General features: G+C 45.9%; 1 protein-coding gene across 2 annotated transcripts in view; it reads right to left on the reverse strand.

The window, feature by feature from the left end:
* CDH3 (cadherin 3) overlaps positions 1 to 23,545 on the reverse strand; it is a 118,757-nt gene that overhangs the window by 9,695 nt on the left and 85,517 nt on the right. For both annotated transcript variants that reach the window (XM_081217755.1, XM_081217754.1), the window contains exons 5-13: positions 7,890 to 7,972; positions 6,539 to 6,664; positions 6,153 to 6,308; positions 5,926 to 6,070; positions 4,249 to 4,415; positions 3,465 to 3,593; positions 2,319 to 2,504; positions 633 to 874; positions 107 to 252 (exon numbers count right to left, since the gene is read on the reverse strand). In XM_081217755.1, the coding sequence (XP_081073881.1) occupies positions 107 to 252; positions 633 to 874; positions 2,319 to 2,504; positions 3,465 to 3,593; positions 4,249 to 4,415; positions 5,926 to 6,070; positions 6,153 to 6,308; positions 6,539 to 6,664; positions 7,890 to 7,972 (1,380 nt within the window). The remainder of the gene's footprint in view (positions 1 to 106; positions 253 to 632; positions 875 to 2,318; positions 2,505 to 3,464; positions 3,594 to 4,248; positions 4,416 to 5,925; positions 6,071 to 6,152; positions 6,309 to 6,538; positions 6,665 to 7,889; positions 7,973 to 23,545) is intronic.

Consider the following 23,545-nt stretch of genomic DNA (forward strand, 5'->3'; position numbering starts at 1 on the left):
GATTGCTGACACCGCTTCCCCACACCACACTCTGTCTGTGGAGGGGACATGCTGTGTCCTCGGCTCCAAAGGCGCTCACGTGGAGGGGCTGGGAGGAAGCTCTCACCATCGTCCGTGGCCAAGACCATGACTTCGTAGATGTTGGTCCTCACAAACTGCTCATCCTCACGGTCCAAGACCCCTGCAGCAGTGACCTGCCCACTGTCTGGGTCCATTGCTAGCCACCCTGCCGGGTCTCTCAGGATGTGGTAGCTGGAGCAGAAAAGTTGAGAAGAATCACACTCAAAATACTCAGAGTTCTGGAGTCATCATTCAAAGCCTCCTCATGCCAACTGGCAGAGGGTTTCATAGGACTCAGGGCTCCTAAGCAGGATTATGTGGAAAATGCATCTCACCCCCAAATGGGAGCCTGAGCAGAAGGTGGGGTCCCAGCAGGGACACGAGAGGGAGCAGGAATACCTGTCCCCTGGACTTCAGCCATGTGGAGGGTAGGAAGGGAAGGCCCTGTACAGGGGTGACATTCAAAATATTTAATAGTCTTTATGGCAATTAGAACAAATTCTGGCTATAGTAAACAACCCATCCAACAGTACCCATGCATTTAGCTGAATTTAAGCCCAGCTCCTATGTACCTGATCTTCTGACTCCCCTTGTCCGGGTCCTGCGCGGTGTAGGTGCAGACAGGCTCGCCGACGGAGATGCCCTCCTGGACCTCGATGACTTTGGAGGGTGGGACGAACACGGGCGGCTCATTCACATCCTCCACGTGGACCACTATGGTGGCCGTGGAGGTTGGGAGCTTCACCACAAAGGGAGCCTCGTTGATCACTTCAACGTACAGGGTGTGCTGGTTTTTGGCCTCGAAATCCAAGCCCTGGGACAGAAGAGGAAGGAGGACCTGAGCCGCCATTTTGTGAGGAGGCCCCACGCAGTGCTGTGATGCCAGAAGGAAAGGGCCCACTATGAGGGGCTGGAGGCTCCCACCAGCAACAATACTGCCCCCTCCCTACCCCATAGAGCCTCCTACATTTCCTGAGTGGACATCCAGTGAGGCCTCTCAGACCACCACCCCAAAGGCAACTAGACTAGTAAGCCCTAAGCCTAGAACTGGTTCCCTATGGGGTGATGACACCCCCTAGGGGGTGTTGTAGAAACTTGGAGGAGGCATTTCTAGGTGTCCTAATGACTGGGGATGCCACTGGCATTTACAGGCTGGGGCAGGGACACAAAGAACTGTCCCATATCCCATGTGACTTGCCAATATCACCATGGACATTCATGTATTTATGGGTGTGATGTTCTGTTTATATTTATAGTCTAGAATGTGTTTTACATATAAACCGAGTTTTTGGTGTGGTTTTAATTTATACTGAATTTTCCAGGAATGCAACTTCTGAGGGGAGCTTGTAATTTGATTTGTTCAGGCCTTTCCCAAAGTTGTTTATTTGTTGTTCTGGAAAAACAATACCACTCATGATATGAGTTACTAGAGTGACATATAGTATCTACTACATCTGGATGATGAGCAAGAAACTGACCACTTCGTTATGTTTTCTAGTGTACTTGTGTCCAAAGTTTTACATATGGAAATATTATCAGTAACTTTTCCTGTAAAATTCTCCTTTATTTTGCAGTTAGGGCATTCCAGTTTTCTAGAAATTATGTAAGTTAGAGAAGTTATATTATAAATGAAGTTCATTTCACACTGTGAAAGGGGTGTTACAAAGTTTTGGTTGCAAGGAGGGGACAGCCTTTAAAGTATTATATAAAGCCCCACTTCTCAAACTGGGCCATTCTTCATAATAAACCAGGAGGTAAAAGAAATCAAAGAAAGATTGGACCCATCTTCTTGAAGCATCAATTTTATTAAAAGACTTTTTGAGAGGCAAGGGTATGCCTAACTACTAAGTAATTTAAAACATTTAACTATCCAAACACCTAGATGTGAATTATGGATTGAATGCAAAATTAGCAAGAATTCCAATAAAACAGAGACCCTCTGTGTAAGACTGATTGGGAGGAGCCACTGGACACTGGGATCTGGGAGGGGGGGGCCCCACTGATCTGCCTCAATTAGATCAGCAACTCTGTTTTATGAATCTGTTTTATGAACTGGGTCCCTGGGTAAGGTTTAGTTTGAACAAAGGAATTCCCCAACCCAAGAGGAATGGGAGAGTGTTGCAAGCCACTGGCCTGGTACACTCCCTGGTGAGTGGTCCAACGTATGTCTCCCAAGGCAGGTGGTACCCCCTAGTCCTGGAGGCTGCAGACCTGACTGTCCCAGGTGTGGCCCTTGTACAAAGCCCAAACCGACTCACCTTCTTGGTTGTCAGGATACCCTGGTTGCTCTCAGGGTGGGTGGTGATGGTAAAATGGTCCCCGTTGTCACCTTCCACGATGCGGTAGGTAGCCTGCCATGCCGGTGAGTTGGGGGCATCCAGATCGGTCACTGTCAGCCTCTGCAGCTCGTGGCCCACTGCGTTCTCAGGCACACGGGCCTCGTACTGTCAGCGTGGGAAGCACAGCACAGTCAGAGCGGAGAGACTGACCACCTTGAGAGGCTGTTCCACTCTTCACTGGCTGTGAATCCTCCATCCAACTCCAGGGGAGCCCCATGCCGCTCACACTTTCTGGGACCGCCCAACCCACTTATTGGGGTTTCAAGGCATGCATGGATGCAGAACATCCCAAGTCAGTCTCACAGCTGCTGGGACAGACCACAGCAATCTTGGGCCTGCTTTCCCTACACCCAGGGGCCTCACGCTCCAGGAATCTCACTGATCTGGGTGCCCAAGGCCTCGCCATTGAGTAGTCACCTATATCTAGCTGAGATCAGAAAGGCATAAGGAAGGTGGCGAGAAGGGCTAGGGGTCTGATCGCTCTGGGGCACTGACCAGGAACTGTTTTTGGAAATTCTAGAACAGGTGGCAAAGATGGGGAAATCAGCTGTTGAGAACAAATTTTTAATCAGGCCTAAACAATGTTTAGCAGTCAGAGGTACCTACAGATGGAAGGGGGTGGGTTGTTTAGCAGTCAGAGGTACCTACAGATGGAAGGGGGTGGGTGTCACCTTGACTGGCACTGAGTCCTCTGTCACGTGAGGTGTACAAGCATCCACTGGGGGAATGTGGGCAGGTATAGGTGTGAGGCAAATTAGGACTTTCCATATCAACAAAGATTTTGACATTGAGCACTTGTGTACCTGGGATTGTGTTAAGAACTGGACATAGATTATTTCATTTAAAGCTGAGAAAAATGCAGCAGGAGACAATGGAACATCATCTCCATTTCACAGATTAGGAAATAGGGCATAGAGAGGTTAGGTAGTTCACCTCAGGTCACATAGCTCACAAGTGCTGGGACTGGGACTTGAAGCAATGTAGGCTGGTTCCAGGGTTCCATCAGAAAGGAGACACTTAGTCCTTCATCATCTGACGAGGGAAGAAGGAAGGAAGGGGCATTACCTTCTGGGGCTCAAACACAGGAGCGTTGTCATTGGCATCGAGGATTTCCACTATGGCCATAGCCGTGGTGCTGGAGCCGTCCCCGTTCATGTCCGTAGCCTGGATGGTCAGTGTGTACTCAGGGACTCTCTGGGGAGAAAAGGAGAGTGGAAGTGGAAGGCCACTGCGCGTTGGGCCCAGCCTTGGGTGTACGGGGAGGGAAGCGGAATGTAGTCCTCCCTCTCGGTGTTCTCTTGATTCCTGACCCACTGCTTGCCCACTGCAGGAAAGACCAGAAGCAAAGGGTGGAGGGGGAGTGGAACTGTGGATCCAAACGGTTCTCCTGGGCCTGTCGTGGGATGAAGCCTGGGCATTGCCTCCTGACCCTGGGCGGATGCAGAATGGGAGCTTTGAGTGTGGATTTGGGCAAAGGTATTAATTAGGGAACAGGAGGCAACTCCAATATCCATGGAGCTAATTCTGCTTTGTGGCACACACGGGACAAATCTGGGCAATGTGCGTGCTAAGTGAGCCATTCCGAGAGGACATGAGAAAACCTGCAGAAAGTATTAAAGGTCTGCGTTTTACAGCTGCCTCCTCAGCCTTAACGAGATGGTTTGGCAACGTGCCACTGGCCCCAGGGAGCTGCAGGACATCAACGTGGGACATAGCAGCAGCCATTCCCAGCTGACTTGGGTCCCCACTGCTCTGCCCTGGGCTTTGGGGGCAGAGGCTTCCGCTCTGAGCGTCAGACCCCAGCCTGGGCTAGCCTGGGTAGGCAGCACCTTCCCCAAGGGCCACTTACCTCCCGGTCCAGGCCACTGGAGACGACGCTGATGGTGCCTGTGCTCCGGTGGACCGTGAACATGAGGTCCTTTGGCTCTTGACTATGGATGGAATAAGCAACTACCCCATTGTAGGTATTGATGGCATCATCCTCATCCGTGGCTGTCACCTGCATCACAGAAGTGCCTGGAGGGGAGAAGGGCTGATGAGTGAGCAACCTTCCCTTCCAGCTCCTATTCCAGCCTTGCCCACTTCTGGAACTCCGAGAGGCTACACCCTGCTCGCTGGCATGGTCCCATGTTCCACTTGTGGAAGAGATTGCTAATTAGTGCCCATTTCCCATTCTCCCCTTCCTTCTTAGAAACATAATCCTCATAATCATTCTAGGCTGAGCACAAGCCCACCGGGAACCAAGACTATTTAGCTTCTTGCAGCTAGCTGTGGCCACGAGACTGAAATCTGACGAATGGGATATACAGCTTTGGGGGAAGCGTTTTTCTGAGTTAAGGGGCTTATTCTTCCCACCCCTTCCCTCCTTCCGGATGTAATGGCCAGAGCTCCAGCAGCAACCATGAGGTAATCTTGGGAATAAAGCCAAAACAGCAGAGCAACGAGATGGAAGGAGCCTAGTTCCCCCCACACGTTAAAGCACCATTCCAGCCTGGCTTGACCACCTCTAGGCTTCCTGAATACAAAGGGGGAAAAGGTTCCATATTGTTGAAGGTACTGCTTTTCTTCTGGAAATGTCTGTTATGGGCAGCCTAACCAACTCACATTTCTCTGTAATTCTCCACAACTCAGAGACAGAGGGAGAGGAGGAGCCCTCCTCACCAGCACCTGTCTTTGAGGTCATTAATGTCACCTATTTCTCTAGTCTTTTGCCAGCCCCTCTCACCCTCTTCCCCAGCCTGACAATTCATTTTCTGCTCTCTGTAGACCACATTCTAACACCTCTCAGCCTTTGCCATCCTCCTTGCAGCTGCCATTTCCCCAAAGAACCTCATGTCAGGTGCTTCATATCACACAGCAGTAGGCATGTGTTACTTCTAAACTTCACAGTTCTTTATGGTTGATATTAGCCCCATTTTCAGGTGTGAAGATTGAGGCTCAGAGGTCAAGACCTTGCCCAGGGTCACAGCAGATGAGAGACAAAATCCAGATTCAAATATAGGTCTCTGCAGCTCCAAAGCTGCAGCTGGCTGATCATCTGAAGCTTCTGGGAAATTTTCAAATACACAGATTCTGGGGCTCTACTCCAGGGTCATTCTTATTCAGGGATCTCGGGATGGAGTGGGGGAATCTGGATTTTTTTTTTTTTTTTTTTTTTTTTTTTTGTGGTACGCGGGCCTCTCACTGTTGTGGCCTCTCCCGTTGCGAAGCACAGGCTCCGGACACGCAGGCTCAGCGGCCATGGCTCATGGGCCCAGCCGCTCCGCGGTATGTGGGATCTTCCCGGACCGGGGCACGAACCCGTGTCCCCTGCATCGGCAGGCGGACTTTCAACCACTGCGCCACCAGGGAAGCCCGGGAATCTGGATTTTTAAGAAGATCCCAGGTGATCTGAGGCACAGCCCAGGAAATCAGGTATGAAGGGTTCTTCCAGCCTTTAAGAGTCTGGGCTGATTCCAGAAGTGGACCCAAGGCCAGGTCTGGGCCCAGCAGACCTCTACAGCTGTGCCCTCCCCAGTCCTCTTACCGGGTAGTACCCCTTCCAAGACGCTCCCTCTGAAGACGTTCTGGGTGAACTTGGGCTTGTTGTCATTCTGGTCTGTTACAATGATGGAGATGTTCATGGGCTCTTCCACGGAGGCACCGTTCTCCGACACAGCGTGGCCAAAGAGCTGTAGATACACAGCCCTGGGGTCAGTCTGGCACTACCCTTCCTGGGGCCCTGCTCCTCGTTGGATGCTAAAGGTTACTTGCCTCATACTCGGCAATTTTCTCCCGGTCCAGTGGTTTATTCAACAGCAACCAGCCCGTTTCCTTCTCTATGGTGAAGACACCCTCAGGGGGGCTATCTGCCCCAGGCCCCGTGATGCTGTAGAAAATCTTGGTGCCTCTGTCTTTATTAGATTTGAGCTGGAAGCAAAAGAAAATGGCAGCTGACAAAGTGACAAATATCTCATGATTGTAGCAAAGAACCCTCTGTGGGGAGGGGTGGAGAGGCACTGCCTGATTAGAAACTGCTCCCATCAGAGAGTTTCCCTCTGCGGGCCCCAGGGCTCAGCAGCAAGAAACCTCATATTCAGGCCTTTGAATGAGAGTCCCTGAAGACACCAATGACTCCCAGGGAGAAGGCACAGTCATACCTGATGCAGCTTCTGGGGGAAGGGACCCTTGCCATTCTCAGGGACAGATATTGGCGGGACCACCCAATCTCTCTTACGTCTTCGCAAGATACGTTTGGATGGGGAGATCTTCAATGCTTTCCTTTCCTGCAAGGAGAGAAGACCCCTTAACCCAGGTGTCCAGACAACTGGAACATACCCAACATCCTCTCACCTACGGGGGCTCAGGGCAAGGACAGAGGCCCAGATGGGTTTATTGTAAAAGAAAACTTGGAAATAATCTAAGTGTTCACTTATAGAGAAGGCCTAATTAAATACACTATAATACATCCATCTAGTGGAAATTGTATACAGCTTGAAAAATGAGGAATGTCTCTCTGTGCTGGCATGGAAAGATCTTTGATATATATCCATACTTAAGTGAAAAAGAACAAGGTATGGAACAGCTTAATGTAGTTTAGTATTTTATTTAACAAACACTTACATAGGGCTTAATATGTGCCAGGCACTGTTCCATCTTTTGTGTAAAAGGGTGGGAAAATAAGGCATATATTCACATCTGCTTATATACAGACAAAGTCTGGGGGATACTAGAAGCTTATAAGGGTGGTTATCTGTGAGAAGGGGATAGGCAGTGTACTGATGTATTTTTCAGTGCAAAAAGAAGGTGCAGACATGTGAATAGTATGTTAGTTTTGCATAAAAGAGGACCGAAAAGTTTATTTTATACCTATATATAATATATATAAATATACTTAATATAAATATAGAACAAATACATAAATTAGAAGGAAAGAAACTGGTAACAGGGTTATCTGTGTCTTCTCTTGGAGGGGTAGAGAAGGCATTAGACAGATGGGGAGAAAAAAGGGGAGGTTATTCATTCTATAACCTTTTAATATTTAAAATTTTGAACCATGTGGATATATTAGCTGTTCAAAAAATTAAATTAGACAAAACAAAGAAATGTGGCCAAGAGCCTCAGGTCCATCTTCCCAAAGGTTCATGAGATTGGCAGTCCTGTGTTGGGATCACCTTCACTTGCGGTTTACCGGCATGATATGGGAAAGAAGGAAAGGGAGGTGGGACAGGGAATTCAAGGGAGGAAGGACACTGGGCCATTACTCACAAAGCAGGTCTGGGCCCCCCTGGCCTGACTCTGGCGCCCCCTACTGGGCAGCTGCAAGCACTACCCTGCTTATATCGGTACCCACGCGCACAGCTATGGGCAACTGAGGTCTAACCCTGTGTCCTCTGCAGGGGTAACGTGGCTCACAACAGCCAAGGCAACCTCGGCCTCCTGGCCAGCAGCAAGCTGGGCATGCACGGAGAATGTCTTTCTTCTCTCCTGAAGGTGGACATGGTGTTTTACCTGGATTGTTTTGTTGTTCAGAACAGTGAAGTCACCATCAGTCAGCAGGGCCGACTCTTGCCCAGGGCAGTCCGTGAAAACTACTGTGGGGAAGGGAGGAAAAGAGTATTAGGAAGGAGGGGCTTCTGGAAGATACCCCGTGGGAGCCAAGACCTGACAACAGCCCCCTGACTGGATCAAGGACTATTCCAAGCCACTGGAGAGGAAGGCTTGGCTTACTTCCTCTGACCACCAATGTGATCAAATATGAGTTTCAGATGGGCTTCTGAGTTTGGTCTCAAGAGGGCGGACCACTTCGTGGTTTGTGGGCCGAAGAACCAAAATCATAGATATTCAGCGACATTAGCCCCATGGAGTCTCACGAGACACAGAGTTGACCCAAGGTCACAGCTGGAGGCAGAAGATTTTAAGCATTTCCGAAGGCTATGAGTCTACATATGCGCTGTATGCATCCTGCTACACCATCACCCACACAGATCATTCTGGATAACCTCGGGTTGTTTCAGTCTGTCATGCTCCTTCTGAATCCTCCCTGCTTGGCTGCTAAACAAGCACTCTGAGTTAATAACTACCATTCGCTAATCCGGAGACTGGGCCCATTTCATCTTTACAACTATGCTGCCAAGGTAGGCATGAGCTCCTTTACAAAGATGAGAAAACTGAGGTTCAGAAGCCAGGTCAGCTTGACTCCAAGGCATATGCTAGAGAGTATTCACAACCAATGTTCTTACCCACCCTTCCTTGTGGCCAAAGTATGGAGTCAGGGAAACTGCCAGGGGCTACAACTGGGTCCACTGGCAACATGCCCTGACCTAGGCGTTCCCATAACACTGGCCCAGACACCAGGGCTCATCAGTCTACTAGACTGCCACACAACAAGGACCAGAGGGACAGTGCTGTGCCATGGAAAGGTCAGCGTGAGCTCTCCCAACTGTCCTTTTTTGAAAAATTGTCCTTTAGTTTCAGATGATGATGACAATTGTTTTAAATAATCCTTCCCTAAAATAAGAAAGGATAACAGATGAGGGTTTTTAAACTACAAAAGTAATGTGACAGAAGCAAGAAGAACTACAATCCTGCAGCCTGTGGAACAAAAACCATATTCACAGAAAGACAGACAAGATGAAAAGGCAGAGGGGCTATGTACCAGATGAAGGAACAAGATAAAACCCCAGAAAAACAACTAAATGAAGTGGAGATAGGCAACCTTCCAGAAGAAGAACTCAGAATAATGATAGTGAAGATGATCCAGGACCTCGGAAAAAGAATGGAGGCAAAGATCGAGGAGATGCAAGAAATGTTTAACAAAGACCTAGAAGAATTAAAGAACAAACAAACAGAGATGAACAATACAATAACTGAGGGCTTCCCTGGTGGCGCAGTGGTTGAGAGTCCGCCTGCCGATGCAGGGGACACGGGTTCGTGCCCCGGTCCGGGAAGATCCCACATGCCGCGGAGCGGCTGGGCCCGTGAGCCATGGCCGCTGAGCCTGCGCTCCGCAACGGGAGGGGCCACAACAGTGAGAGGCCCATGTACCGCAAAAAAAAAAAAAAAAAAAAAAAAATACAATAACTGAAATGAAAACTACACTAGAAGGAATCAATAGCAGAATAACTGAGGCAGAAGAACGGATAAGTGACCTGGAAGACAGAATGGTGGAATTCACTGCTGCGGAACAGAATAAAGAAAAAAGAATGAAAAGAAATGAAGACAGCCTAAGAGACCTCTGGGACAATATTAAACACAACAACATTCGCATTATAGGGGTCCCAGAAGGAGAAGAGAGAGAGAAAGGACCTGAGAAAATATTTGAAGAGACTATGGTCAAAAACTTCCCTAACATGGGAAAGGAAATAGTCACCCAAGTCCAGGAAGCGGAGAGAGTCCCATACAGGATAAACCCAAGGAGAAACACGCCGAGACACATAGTAATCAAATTGGCAAAAATTAAAGACAAAGAAAAATTATTGAAAGCAGTGAGGGAAAAACCACAAATAACATACAAGGGAACTCCCATAAGGTTAACAGCTGATTTCTCAGCAGAAACTCTACGAGCCAGAAGGGAGTGGCATGATATACTTAAAGTGATGAAAGGGAAGAACCTACAACCATTACTCTACCTGGCAAGGATCTCATATAGATTCGATGGAGAAATCAAAAGCTTTACGGACAAGCAAAAGCTAAGAGAATTCAGCACCACCAAACCAGCTCTACAACAAACGCTAAAGGAACTTCTCTAAGTGGGAAACACAAGAGAAGAAAAGGACCTACAAAAACAAACCCAAAACAATTAAGAAAATGGTCATAGGAACATACATATCGATAATTACCTTCAACGTGAATGGATTAAATGCTCCAGCCAAAAGACCAGGTTTGCTGAATGGATACAAAAACAAGACCCATCTATATGCTATCTACAAGAGACCCACTTCAGACCTAGGGACACATACAGACTGAAAGTGAGGGAATGGAAAAAGATTTTCCATGCAAATGGAAATCAAAGAAAGCTGGAGTAGCAATACTCATATCAGATAAAATAGACTTTAAGATAAAGAATGTTACAAGAGACAAGGAAGGACACTACGTAATGATCAAGGGATCAATCCAAGAAGAAGATGTAACAATTATAAATATATATGCACCCAACATAGGAGCACCTCAATACATAAGGCAACTGCTAACAGCTATAAAAGAGGAAATCGACAGTAACACTTTAACACCTCGCTTACACCAATGGACAGATCATCCAAAATGAAAATAAATAAGGAAACAGAAGCTTTAAATGACACAATAGACCAGATAGATTTAATTGATATTTATAGGACATTCCATCCAAAAACAGCAGATTACACTTTCTTCTCAAGTGCACACGGAACATTCTCCAGGATAGATCACATCTTGGGTTACAAATCAAACCTCAGTAAATTTAAGAATATTGAAATCATATCAAGCATCTTTTCTGACCACAACGCTATGAGATGAGAAATGAATTACGGGGAAAAAAACGTAAAAAACACAAACACATGGAGGCTAAACAATACATTACTAAATAACCAAGAGATCACTGAAGAAATCAAAGAGGAAGTCAAAAAATACCTAGAGGGCTTCCCTGGTGGCGCAGTGGTTGGGAGTCCGCCTGCCGATGCAGGGGACACGGGTTCTTGCCCCGGTCCGGGAGGATCCCACATGCCGTGGAGCGGCTGGGTCCGTGAGCCATGGCCGCTGAGCTTGCGCTTCCGGAGCCTGTGCTCCGCAGCGGGAGGGGCCACAGCAGTGAGAGGCCCGCGTACCGCAAAAAAAAAAAAAAAAAAAAAAAAAAAAAAAAAAAATACCTAGAGACAAATGACAATGAAAACACGACGATCCAAAACCTATGGGATGCAGCAAAAGCAGTTCTAAGAGAGAAGTTTATAGCTATCCAAGCCTACCTCAAGAAACAAGAAAAATCTCAAATAAACAATCTAACCTTACACCTAAAGGAACTAGAGAAAGAAGAACAAACAAAACCCAAAGTTAGCAGAAGGAAAGAAATCATAAAGATCAGAGCAGAAATAAATGAAATAGAAACAAAGAAAACAACAGCAAAGATCAATAAAACTAAAAGCTGGTTCTTTGAGAAGATAAACAAACAAACAAAAAGTAATGTGAACATGATGAAGTATTCAAACAGTAATGTGAACATGATGAAGTATTCAAACAGTATATAAGAGTATAACATTAAAAAGTAGAATTCCAAATAATATCCAGACTATACAATGAACTCCTAAAACTCAAGAACAACAAAAAACAAACAACCCAATTAAAAATAAATAAATAAAAAGGCAAAGGAGCTGAAAAGACATTTCTTCAAATAAGGTATACAAATGGCCAATAAGCATATGAAAAAATGCTTAATATCATTAGTCATTAGGGAAATACAAATCAAAATCACAATGAGATACCACTTCATACCTATTAGGGTGGCAAAAAAAAAAAGTAAATAACGAGTGTTGGCAAGATGTAAAGACATAGGAACCCTCCTGCACTGGGAATGTGAAATGGTGCAGCCACTGTGAAAAACAGTTTGGTGGCTCCTCAGAAGGTAAACATAAAACTACCACATGATCCAGCAATTCTATTTTTAGGCGTATACCCAAAAGAACTGAAGTAGGATCTCAAACAGATACTTGTACACATATTTTCATAGTATCACTATTCACAATAGCCAAAAGATGGAAGCAACACAAGTGTCCATCAAGAGATGAATAGATAAACACAATGTGGTCTATGCATACCATGGAATATTATTCAGTCTTTAAAAGGTATAAAGTTCTGACACATGCTGCAACATGGAAGAATCTTGAAAACATTATGCTAAGTAAAATAAGCTAGTCACAAAAGGGCAAATACTGCATGATTCCACTTATATGAGGTACCTAGAATACTCAAATTAATAGGCATAGAAAGTAGAACAGAAGTTACCAGGGGCTGGAGAGAGAGGGGAATGGGTAGTTATTGTTTAATGGGTACAGAGTTTCTGTTTGGGATGATGAAAAAGTTCCGGAGACAGACTATGGTGATGGTTGCACAACAATTTGAATGTACTTAACGTCACCAAGTTGTTTAAAATGGTTAAAACAGTCAAATTTTATGTTATGCACATTTTACCTCAACTAAAAAAAAAAGTAGAAGTCTGATGTGGGAGTGTAAAATGGGATAGTCATTTTGGAAAACTGTTGGGCAGTATTTGCTGAAGCTAAATATACATGTTCCCCAAGACCCAGCAATTTTACTTTGAGGTATAGACCCAACAAAGATACAAGACAAGTATAATAGTCACAGCAGCACTGTCTATAATAGCTAAAGACTGGAAATAACCCAAATGTCCATCAAGGTAGGATGAATAAAAATATGGTGGAATATTCATATAATTAAATGAGTCAACCACAAGGACATACAACAACATGAATGAATCTTACAAATATGGTTGAGTGACAGAGGCCAGATACAAGAGAGGACACGTGTATGATTCCATTAACATGAAGTTCAAAAGCAGGTAAAACTAACTTGGGTGAAAGAACTTAAGACACTGGCCATCTTTTGGGGAGAGGGTTAGTGCATGGAGGGGAGGAAGATGGAGGGCTTAAAAGCATACAGAGCTGTCTTCAGCTCCCCAGAGCCCCAGAGCTCACACACAGAGGCAGGTTCCTTCGTGGGAAGGCTGGAGTGTGCCCCTGAGAAAGAGAAGATTGCTTAGATACCAGCCCTGCCTCCTTGACGACATCCCCACTGAGGAGTCATGGGCTGTGACAACATGCTCGGCCGGTGGGAGGAGGGGAAAGAGGGATCTCGGCCTGAGTCAGTTCCAGCCTGAGTCAGTTCCAGCCTGAGTCAGTTCCAAAGGGTCCCAGGGGCAGGGAGATTCCCAGGGTGACCCTGCCCTTTACCTCCAGCACACAGCTTTGTACTCTCATCTTCTGAGGAATCTTGCTTTGCCTTTGGGCTAAACAAGACCAGGAATGATATGTGGCAGAGTTTGAATCATCTTAATACAGGGCAAAAGTTAAATAACCTATGGGGCATTCACTCCATAGATTTTTTATCCAGCTATGCAAAATGTAAGCAGAATGTAGAACTGCATATATAGTATATGTAACTATGCACAGGAAAAAATTTTAAAAAGACTGGAAGGAAATGAAGCTTCCCTATGACTGGGGTTACCAGCTACTTATTATCTTTATTTTTCTGTAGGTCCAAGTTTTCTCTTAACATGAATTGTGTTCCCCCCCACTCAAATTCATGTGTTGAACTCCTAATAGCTCAGAATGTGATTATATTTGGAAAAAGGGCCTTTAAAGAGGTGATTAAATTAAAATGAGATTATTAGGGTGGGCCCTAATCCAGTATGACAAGTGTCCTTATAAGAGGAGGAGGAAATTTGGACACAATTACAGAGAGAAGACTATTTACAGACACATGGAGAAGACAGCCATCTACAAGCTAAGGAGAGAGGCCTCAACAGAAACCAGCCCTGCTGACACCTTGATCTTGGACTTCTAGCCTCCTGAGTTGTGAGAAAATAAATTTCTGTGTTTAAGCCCCCAGTCTGTGTGCCTTTGTTACAGCAGCCCTAGCAAACGAATACAGCAAGCATCAATCTCAAGAGTCGAGAATCCCTCCCATCATGAATTACTATTATTAACAGCTAACATTTGTGTGTTTTTTCAAAATCTGTATGAATTTTTAAAATAAAGTTATCTATTTATGGCTGTATTGGGTCTTTGTTGCTGTGTGAGGGTTTTCTCTAGTTGTGGAGAGCGGGGACTACTCTGTTGCAGTGCATGGGTTTCTCATTGCGGTGGCTTCTCTTGCTGCGGAGCATGGACTCTAGGCTCGCAGGCTTCAGTAGTTGCAGCGCACGGGCTTCAGTAGTTGCGGCATGCAGGCTCAGTAGTTGTGGCACGCAGGCTCAGTAGTTGTGGCGCATGGGCTTAGTTGCTCCGCAGCATGTGGGATCTTCCCGGACCGGGGCTCGAACCTGTGTTCCCTGCCTTGGCAGGCGGATTCTTAACCACTGCGCCACCAGGGAAGCCCTAACATTTGTATACTTTCTCATTTAATCTTCACCAAGCACCCTATAAAGTAGATTTTAACGCCCATTTTCTAAATTGGGAAAATGAGGAGTTAAATGCATTCACTGAAGTTACATAGCTAGGAAATGGAATGGCCAGAAGTGGTACCTAGACCCGTCTAGATTGAGTCGTTTATATAATATGGTTATATTATCTTTCTGACACACCTGAGAGTTTGTTTTCTTATCTCCTCCCTAACCCCCATTACCTGTGGTCCTTCTCCATCTATTGAAATAGCAAAGATTGATTTTTAGATGCCCAGTGAGGCAGTGTGTTATTTGGAGAAAAGTACTAGACTCAGGGATAATAACAGTAACTCTCTTACAGGTAGTTGTGAGGATTAAATGAGAATAAATTTAAAGAACTGACAAATAGGATGCATTATGGCCAGGTCTGCTGCTAATACTATTAATAGTGATGGAGACCCCATTCTTGTGCAGGCACTGACTTTAACTTGATGGGTGATCCTGGGAAATGCACCTGAATTCTGTGGGCCCCAGAATCAACTGTTTGCTGAAGTTTTTGTTTTGTTTTGTTTTTTGGCCATGCCGCATGGTTTGCGGGATCTTAGTTTCCCGACCAGGGATTGAACCCACGCCCTTGGTAGTAAAAGTGCGGAGTCCTACTACTGGACCTCCAGGGAATTCCCATGTTTGCTGAAGCTTTGAGCCTAAGGCCTGTCTTCCCTTGGTTTGAAGGGAGAGAAGCATGTTATAAAAAGATGTATTCAAGAATAGTAGGGGCTTCCCTGGTGGTGCAGTGGAATCCACCTGCCAATGCAGGGGACACAGGTTCGAGCCCTGGTCTGGGAAGATCCCACATGCCGCGGAGCAACTAAGCCTGTGTGCCACAACTACTGAGCCTGTGCTCTAGAGCCCACGAGCCACAACTACTGAAGCCCACGTGCCACAGCTACTGAAGCCCGTGTGCCACAACCACTCAGTCTGTGCTCTAGAGCCCATGTGCCACAACTACTGAGCCCGCGTGCCACAGCTACTGAAGCCTGAGCACCTAGAGCCTGCGCTCTGCAACAAGAGAAGCCACAGCAATGAGAAGCCCGCACACTGCGACGAAGAGTAGCCCCTGCTCACCACAACTAAAGAAAGCCTGCACCCAGCAACGAAGACCCAATGCAGCCAAAAATAAATAGATTAGTTAAAAAAAATAATAATGGGACCAAAGACACTTTCTCCTTGATGTAAAAAGAAGAAAAGCTTAAAAGGGAATACCTAAACTCACTAGGTGATTCAGCATTGCTTAAAGCTGTGTTAAGGATACATGCAAAGGTCCCTCAAAACTCTGTTAGTTGGAACCATCAGCATGTTGATGCAGAACTTGAATTAACTTATTAGGAATTTAGGTTTTCTCATTTGGAAGATGAAAATTAGACTTCACAGAGTCATCTTGAATATCAAATAAGATAAAACCACAAAACCACAAATTTGTAAACCCCAGAACTTTATACGGACTCATAACACATGAGGAAATGGGGGTTCAGAGGTGAGATGGCTTGCCCAACATCATACAGCTAGTGAGTGGAATTAGAATTAGAACTCGGGGTGGTCATATTCTAAAGTCAGGTTCTTCAACACAGCATCCATCAAGAACTAGTAGAGTGTTTCCTAAGTGCCCAACATTCTTCTAAATAAATACTAGGGATGCATCAGGGAACAAAATGTGTATCTTCAAGTACCTTTAAGTTCTTATAGGATACTGCCTCCTGTCCAAAATCACCTTTCCACAGCTATCTACCAAACTAATCAATAATGCATGGATTGTAACAGCAAAAGTCCAGACAACCTAGATGTCCATCAATGACAGATTAACTTTGTGTAATGATAAAATCTATACGAGAACACTATGCAGCCATAAAAAGCTGTAAAAGATAAGGAAGTCCCTATGTATTGACATGGAAAGATCTCTAAGACATATTGTTAAGTAAAAAAAAAAAAGATATGGGGACTTCACTGGTGGTCCAGCAGTTAAGGCTCTGCGCTCCCAATGCAGGGTGCCTGGGTTTGATCCCTGGTCAAGGAACTAGATCCCACATGTCACAACGAAGATCTCTAACGCGGCAACGAAGATCTCCAACATGGCAAGGAAGATCCTGTGTGCTGCAACTAAAGACCCGGTGCAGCTTAATTAATTAATTTTAAAAAAAGATATGGAGCAATGTAGTCTATGCTAACATTTGTATTTTAAAATAAATACTTCTGGAAGGTGACCCAAAAAACTGGGTTTATGGGTGGAGAAGCTAGTAGCTAATCAACAGGAAAGAGACTTTTTACTGTGCACCCTTCTGAATTTTGACCCATGTGAATGCATTAGCTATTCAAACACTGATAAAAAATAAAAATTAACTGTCACTTTTCCCATTCTTAAAACAGCCCTCTTCCTAAGGGAAGGTCTTCAGCTAGCAGAGGGGCTGGCCAGATAAGCCTGTCAGGTTTTTCACTTAATGAGTGCCTCTCAATGAACTCTCCAATCCTCTCCCACCAAGTTACCCAGCAGGGGGCTAATGCCTTAATCCCCCAAACTCTAAAAGCTGCCAGAAACCCAGAAACCGTCTTCCTGCTGTCTACAAAATCTGCCCACCAGGAATGTATGGTACACCTCACTACCCTGTTTGCTGGCACATTTCCATTGTTTTATGGGTCCAAACATTTGTAGCACAGTATCTGGGCTGTCCATCTATTCTTAGAGGGGACAGTGCCAACAATCAAGAAGTCAGTGGTCAGGTACTTCAATTGTACGTGCCTCCCAAGCAGGCTGTACATTCCAGTTGCCCCATCAGCCCTCAGCCACATTTAGCTGGATGCAGAATACAACCAAGGGGCATGAGTCAGGCAGGCAGGAACAAGCTTCAAAGACCCACTCTGCCCGAGACACCCAGCTAAGTGTTTTCTTATCCAAGTCCTCAAAAAATAACCCACAAGGTAGATACTACTCCCCTATTCTGACAACTCAGGAAACAAGAGACTGCCCTGGGGTTGAAGTTCCTCAGGAAGCAGCTTCAGAGAGGAGAGCAAAGTACACGAAGCCCCACAACTCGGAAGCAGCAGGACCAGATTTCAAATCCTAAAGGCAGAGGCAGATGAGTGATGAAGAATACGGGATTTGGAGTCCAAAAGACTTGGGTTCACATCCATGTCGTGTGAATGTACAGAAGCTGTTTTCTCATCTGGAAAATGGGAATAATACCTACCTCGTAAGATTATTGGGAGGAATAAGTGGGATAATGTTCACACAGCACCGAGCACTGTGTCTGGCCCAGAGTAAGCCCCCAATAAGAGGGACCTTTAGCCTACTCACAATTAACCAGGGCTTCTGACTCCAAGTCCATGCCTCTCTCTACACCATAGAGAAACCATCTCTCAGAGTGGGCATGGGGTTAGTTACAGCCACGTGCTTTACCCAGAGGCTGAAGCACGGAAGGGAAAAGGGGATACACAGGACCAAAGAGCATAACGGGGAGCTGGCTCAGTCTGCATTTGGAGAGGACTGTTTTGTAGGGGCTGCTCCATGGTTTATTGGGAGAGGCAGAGGATGGAGACCTCACAGCCAATCTGACCTGCCCAGGGAAACTCGCTGAGGCACCTGTAGAAACATGAGCAGTTTTCTTTGTAAGCCATGAGTCACACAGAGGCTGGTAAACGGTAAGCCCTGGGGCAGATCATTACAACTTCCTCCCAGATGCTTCTTGGCACTACTGGCTTGTATCACTGGTTTCAAAATGAAGTTGATCTGAAACCAGGTCTCATGATTACGCACCCCCCCCTTCTACCCTACCTTCTCACAGCTAGCGAAGGAAGCTGATTCCCGTTCCTGACTGCAGCCTAGCTCCACAAGGCCACAAATCTTGGCCAAGTCATGGAGGCATGAATGGGCTCGTGTCAAACTCTTTCTGGGACAAGTTGGTGAGCACTGACGAGCACACGGGGCAATAGTTCAGATCTTAAGGCTGAAAAACAGAGACGTAAACATAGCTCTTACTTCCACACCCACCTAGGACCTTAAAGTCATTTGACAGCTTTGTTTTTTTGTTTTTTGGGTTTTTTTTTTTGCGGTACGCGGGCCTCTCACTGTTGTGGCCTCTCCCATTGCGGAGCACAGGCTCCGGACGCACAGGCTCAGCGGCCATGGCCCACGGGCCCAGCCGCTCCACGGCATGTGGGATCTTCCTGGACCGGGGCACGAACCCATGTCCCCTGCATTGGCAGGTGGACTCTCAACCACTGCGCCACCAGGGAAGCCCGATTTGACAGCTTTAAACTCAGTTTCTTCCACAGAGATCCTGAACCATAAAGTCGATGAACCTGATGAAGATGTAGGTATCTGTACCACTATAAAGTGATAGGTTTCAGCACTGAGTCTGAACATACAATTCGTACTATACTGTTGGGGAAGGGAGTTAGTAACCTGAGACAGCTTTTAGAGATTTTTTTTTTTTTTTTAATCAGAGCTCTGTGTATCTGCACTAGATAGAAACATCCAAGGGAACCAGGAGTCCCTGGCCTGTGCTCAGAGCTCCTCTCTAAAGACCGTCCTGCCAAGCCTGGCCTCAGATCCTGAGCTGGCGCCACTATAAAACTTGGGCAAGAAGGGTTGAGTCCCTGGAGTACTAGAGCTGTTCAAAGAAGAAAGCTTTTTAAATAGACTTTTAAGAATTAATGGATATTAGGCTGGGAACTCATCCCAGGCCTGCTTTTAGGTTGGAGTTGCCTAGACACTTCCAAACTCTCAAGGAAACACCCATGAAAGTCAGAAGCTTGTCTTCTCAGCCATGACATACAGGTGCTATGTAGTCCCAATGTCCAACCTTACTGGATGTTCTGGCAAAATAAAACCCCCATCTCTCAGGGGTAAATGTCCTTCAAGTGATCAACACTTGATCACTTGATCACTTGACAGTTTTCCTATTGATCTCTGGGCATTTTAATGAGAAGGGAAGAGTAATATCAGTTTGAAAGTGTTGTGGCCAAAAGGCATCCTGTTGGGGAATGAGGGAGACACTGTCAAAGGTGTTTCCATTCTAGCTTGGTCTAGAGACACACCTAGCTTATAAAGTAAACAAACTTGCCCTTGTAGCTATCACTACCTTCTGTTAAGGGACTGGGATAAGAAGGTGCAAGGGGAAAGTATGTGGCATTGCCTTGAAAGAAGATTCTGGCATTTTCCTGAGTAAAACTACCCGTAGAAAAAAGTACACTTACTAAGAAATACAAATTAAAAGGACAAATGTTGTGAAATCCTTAGGGAGTGGATGCTGCTATATATTGTTAGGGGGTGGGGGAAACGTAAATTGACACAAACTTTTGAGCAATTAAGCCTTAAACAAGTCCTTCGACCCAAGAATTGTGCCAGGAAGTCATCCAAGATGTGACAAAACCATACCTGCATGGATATTCATGACTGTTGCTTAGTGTTTAAAAACAAAGTCTCAACAACTTAACTTTCAACAGAATACTTAATTACGTGTGCTACGGTCACTCAAATGTCTCATCTACAGCCTTAAATATTATTAAAAAGTATCAAGGAAAAACAGTGCTCTGCTCAGGGGAAAAAGGTCACAAAACAGCCATTTATTTATTTATTTATTTATATCAGAGTAAAATTGCTTTACAATGTTGTGTTAGTTTCTGCTGTACAATGAAGTGAATCGGCTATATGTATACCTATATCTCCTCCCTCTTGGACCTCCCTCCCCATCCTTTCCCCCATTTAGGTCATCACAGAGCACCGAGCTGAGCTCCCTGTGCTATACAGCAGGTTCCCACTAGCTATCTATTTTACACATGGTAGTGTACTTACGTCAAACCTAATCTCCCACTTCGTCCCACCCTCCCCTTCCCCCCGTGTCCACATGTCCATTCTCTACGTCTATGTCTCTATTCCTGCCCTACAAATAGGTTCATCTGTACCATTTTTCTAGATTCCACATATATGCGTTTCTATACAATATTTACAAAGCAGCCACTTACAGTTTATAGCCTGAGTCTGACAATCATAAAATATTAATATCTTTATACTCGTTAAAAAAAGGGGGGGTGGTGGAGCTGTGGCACCAGGAAGGCAGACTAGCTCTCTCCAGAACCAATGACTTTCCAGGCCAAAGAAGCCCAAGGGGGACTTCCCTGGTGGCACAGTGGTTAAGAATCCGCCTGCCAGTGCAGGGGACGTAGGTTCGATCCCTGATCTGGGAAGATCCCACATGCCGCAGAGCAACTAAGCCCGCGCGCCACAACTACTGAGCCTGAGCTCTAGAGCCCGCATGCCACAACTACTGAGTCCATGAGCCATAACTACTGAAGCCCGCGCACCTAGAGCCCGTGCTCCGCAACAAGAGAAGCCACCGCAATGAGAAGCCCACGCACCACATGAAGAGTAGGCCCTACTTGCTGCAACTAGGGAAAGCCTGTGCGCAGCAACGGAGACTCAACACAGCCAAAAATAAATAAATAAATAAATAAGTTTATTAAAAAAAAAAAAAAAAGAAGTCCAAGATTGTGGAGGGTGAGCAGAATCTGATCTGAGGAGACCAATGGGCAGAGGCTTCAAGGCATGCGGGTGGGCGGGTGGGCGGAGCGGGGACATGGAGAGCCTGCGAGGCATGCTAGGACCCCAAGGGGCTATCCCGTGGCATGCCGGGAGATAAAGCACCCCACGTGTCCTGCCACAGCCGTTTGTCACCCTCAGAGGAGCCAGACTGATTCCCTAAAGCAGAAAGCAGTGCAAGTGGACCTACCTCCCTGGGTGTTCGTGATGATCCGTCACCACAAGATCACTCCCTTGGAGGATGCTAAGAAGTCAAGCACAGGGCTGGAGCTGAAGCGCTTGGTGAAAGGCATTCTTAAGTGGCCACTGGCGCAAGGAGCAGCTTTACACAGATGACAGCTCCTGGACAAGAGCATGACCCTGGGAGAGTGTGGCTACGCCTGGCAGACACCTCCATCTATACACCATTCACCCTGGACCTGGATCTTCCTGCAGATGGCGCCGATGGGGCATTTGAGGCCCTCAGCCTGTAGCCCTTCTCTGATCCACTGAAGTAGAATATGAAGCTGGATTGTTAGGAAAGCCAGGCAGGAGGGCGAGCTGTGGGGCAATGAAGCAGTGGGACTCGGGCCCTCTCCTTCAGATCAGATATCTTCAAGGAAGACCTGATTAGGGAAATGGACCCGGAAGATCTATTAAAAATGTTCATTTGAAATGACTAAGGTCCTTTATGGGTGGTGGGCCTCCATTCTGCTTATCTTCCAGTTTTTCCATAGTAAACATGTATTTGATTTGCAATCAGAATGAGGTGTTGTGATTTTTCCCCCCTCTGACTAGTATATGGCAACCCCATGTTGTTAAGGAGAAAGCAATTCTTTCTAGGGGAGTTTTGCCTCTCTGCAGAAAGCTCTTCGGAAAGATCTACGCTACTCAGCTTCTTCCTCACGCTTGGGAGCTTGGGTCCTCCCTGATAATCCCCAGAGAGAAACCCAAGCTGAGCTATACTTGACAGCACTCTGGGAGTTCCAGACATGGCTGACTCAAAGCTCAGTGTTAGGTGTGCTGTCAATGATTCCCACCCTCAAGAATGAGAGCAGAGATCCCAGCGATCAACCTGGGACCTCTGGGATACCAATTAAGGGTCTGGTGGGTAAAAGTGCTGCACATTGGCCCTGCAGCTTTGGGCAAGTCACTTCATATTTAAGCTGTTAACAGTAAGCACTCAACAAATATAAGCCCTTGGTAATTTCCAGTATCTAAAATGGGAACACAGACACATACACACACACACCTAGGCTCTTGTTAGGGCCAAATAAGACATATCATGCTTTTTAAAGCACAATTAAGTATTCAAAACCAGGGATGGTAATTTAAAAAGCAAAACAAAAGAAGAAGGTAAAGGTCCTTCAGAATCCTGAGATAAGCAGAAAATGAAGAAAAAAAAAAAACCGATCAACTTCCATTGAGACAAGCATTGGAAGTTAAATTCAAAATGCCATGCTTTCAGGAATTCCCTGGCAGTCCAGTGGTTAGGACTTGGCACTTTCACTGCCAAGGCCCAGGTTCAATCGCTGGTCAGGGAACTAAGATCCCTGCAACCTGTGGGGGCAAAGGCAGGCTGGAATGCCATGCTTTCATTCACATTTCACTAGTTTGTTTCTTCTTCTAGATCCTCTCTAAAAGAGATATATTCACCTCTTCATAGTGACCTTCACGATATCACAGAGCAACAGTTCCCAAATACAACTGATAAAATCACCTGGAGAACTTTAAAAAAACTCAGATTCCCTGCTTCCAGCCCACCCATCACTTCTACTGAGTCCATTTCTGAAGGTGTATTTAGGGAAGACAGCTTATTGGTTTTTTGTGGTATTTTAAAAAATAAATTTATTTATTTGTTTTATGCTGCGTTGGGTCTTTGTTGTTGCGTGCGGGTTTTCTCTAGTTGCGGTGAGTGGGGGCTACTCTTCATTGCGGTGTGCGGGCTTCTCATTGCAGTGGCTTCTCTTGTTGCAGACCATGGGCTCTAGGCACATGGGCTCAGTAGTTGTGGCTCGTGGGCTCTAGAGTGCAGGTTCAGTAGTTGTGGCGCGCAGGCTTAGTTGCTCTGCGGCATGTGGGATCTTCCCGGACCAGGGCTCGAACCTGTGTCGCCTGCACTGGCAGGCGGATTCTTAACCACTGCGCCACCAGGGAAGCCCAGTTTATTGGTTTTTTAAAGTTCCTGATTCTCACCTTTATTTCTCGTAAGCAGGTAAATTGGTATGGATTTTGGGGGGCACTTCAGAATATGTATTAAAATTTCAAATGTCCAGATTCTTCCTCTGACCAACATATATATCTGTCTTTTCAATATCTCCCCCTGGATGCTTTAAAGGCATAGTCCATAATCTTAAAATCATGTCAAAAAGCAAATTCATGTTCTTCTTTACTCTTGCCCTAAATATGGTCATTTTCCAGTGTCTCTCCCAGGGAAGAGTACATCAATGCACTCAGCTACACAAATCCAAAATCTGGGCCTCAGAAGCAGCCCAAAGTCTGTGTCTAGAG

Source organism: Mesoplodon bidens, assembly GCF_964165515.1.
Source record: "Mesoplodon bidens genome assembly, chromosome: 18".
NCBI classification, from domain to species: domain Eukaryota; kingdom Metazoa; phylum Chordata; class Mammalia; order Artiodactyla; family Ziphiidae; genus Mesoplodon; species Mesoplodon bidens.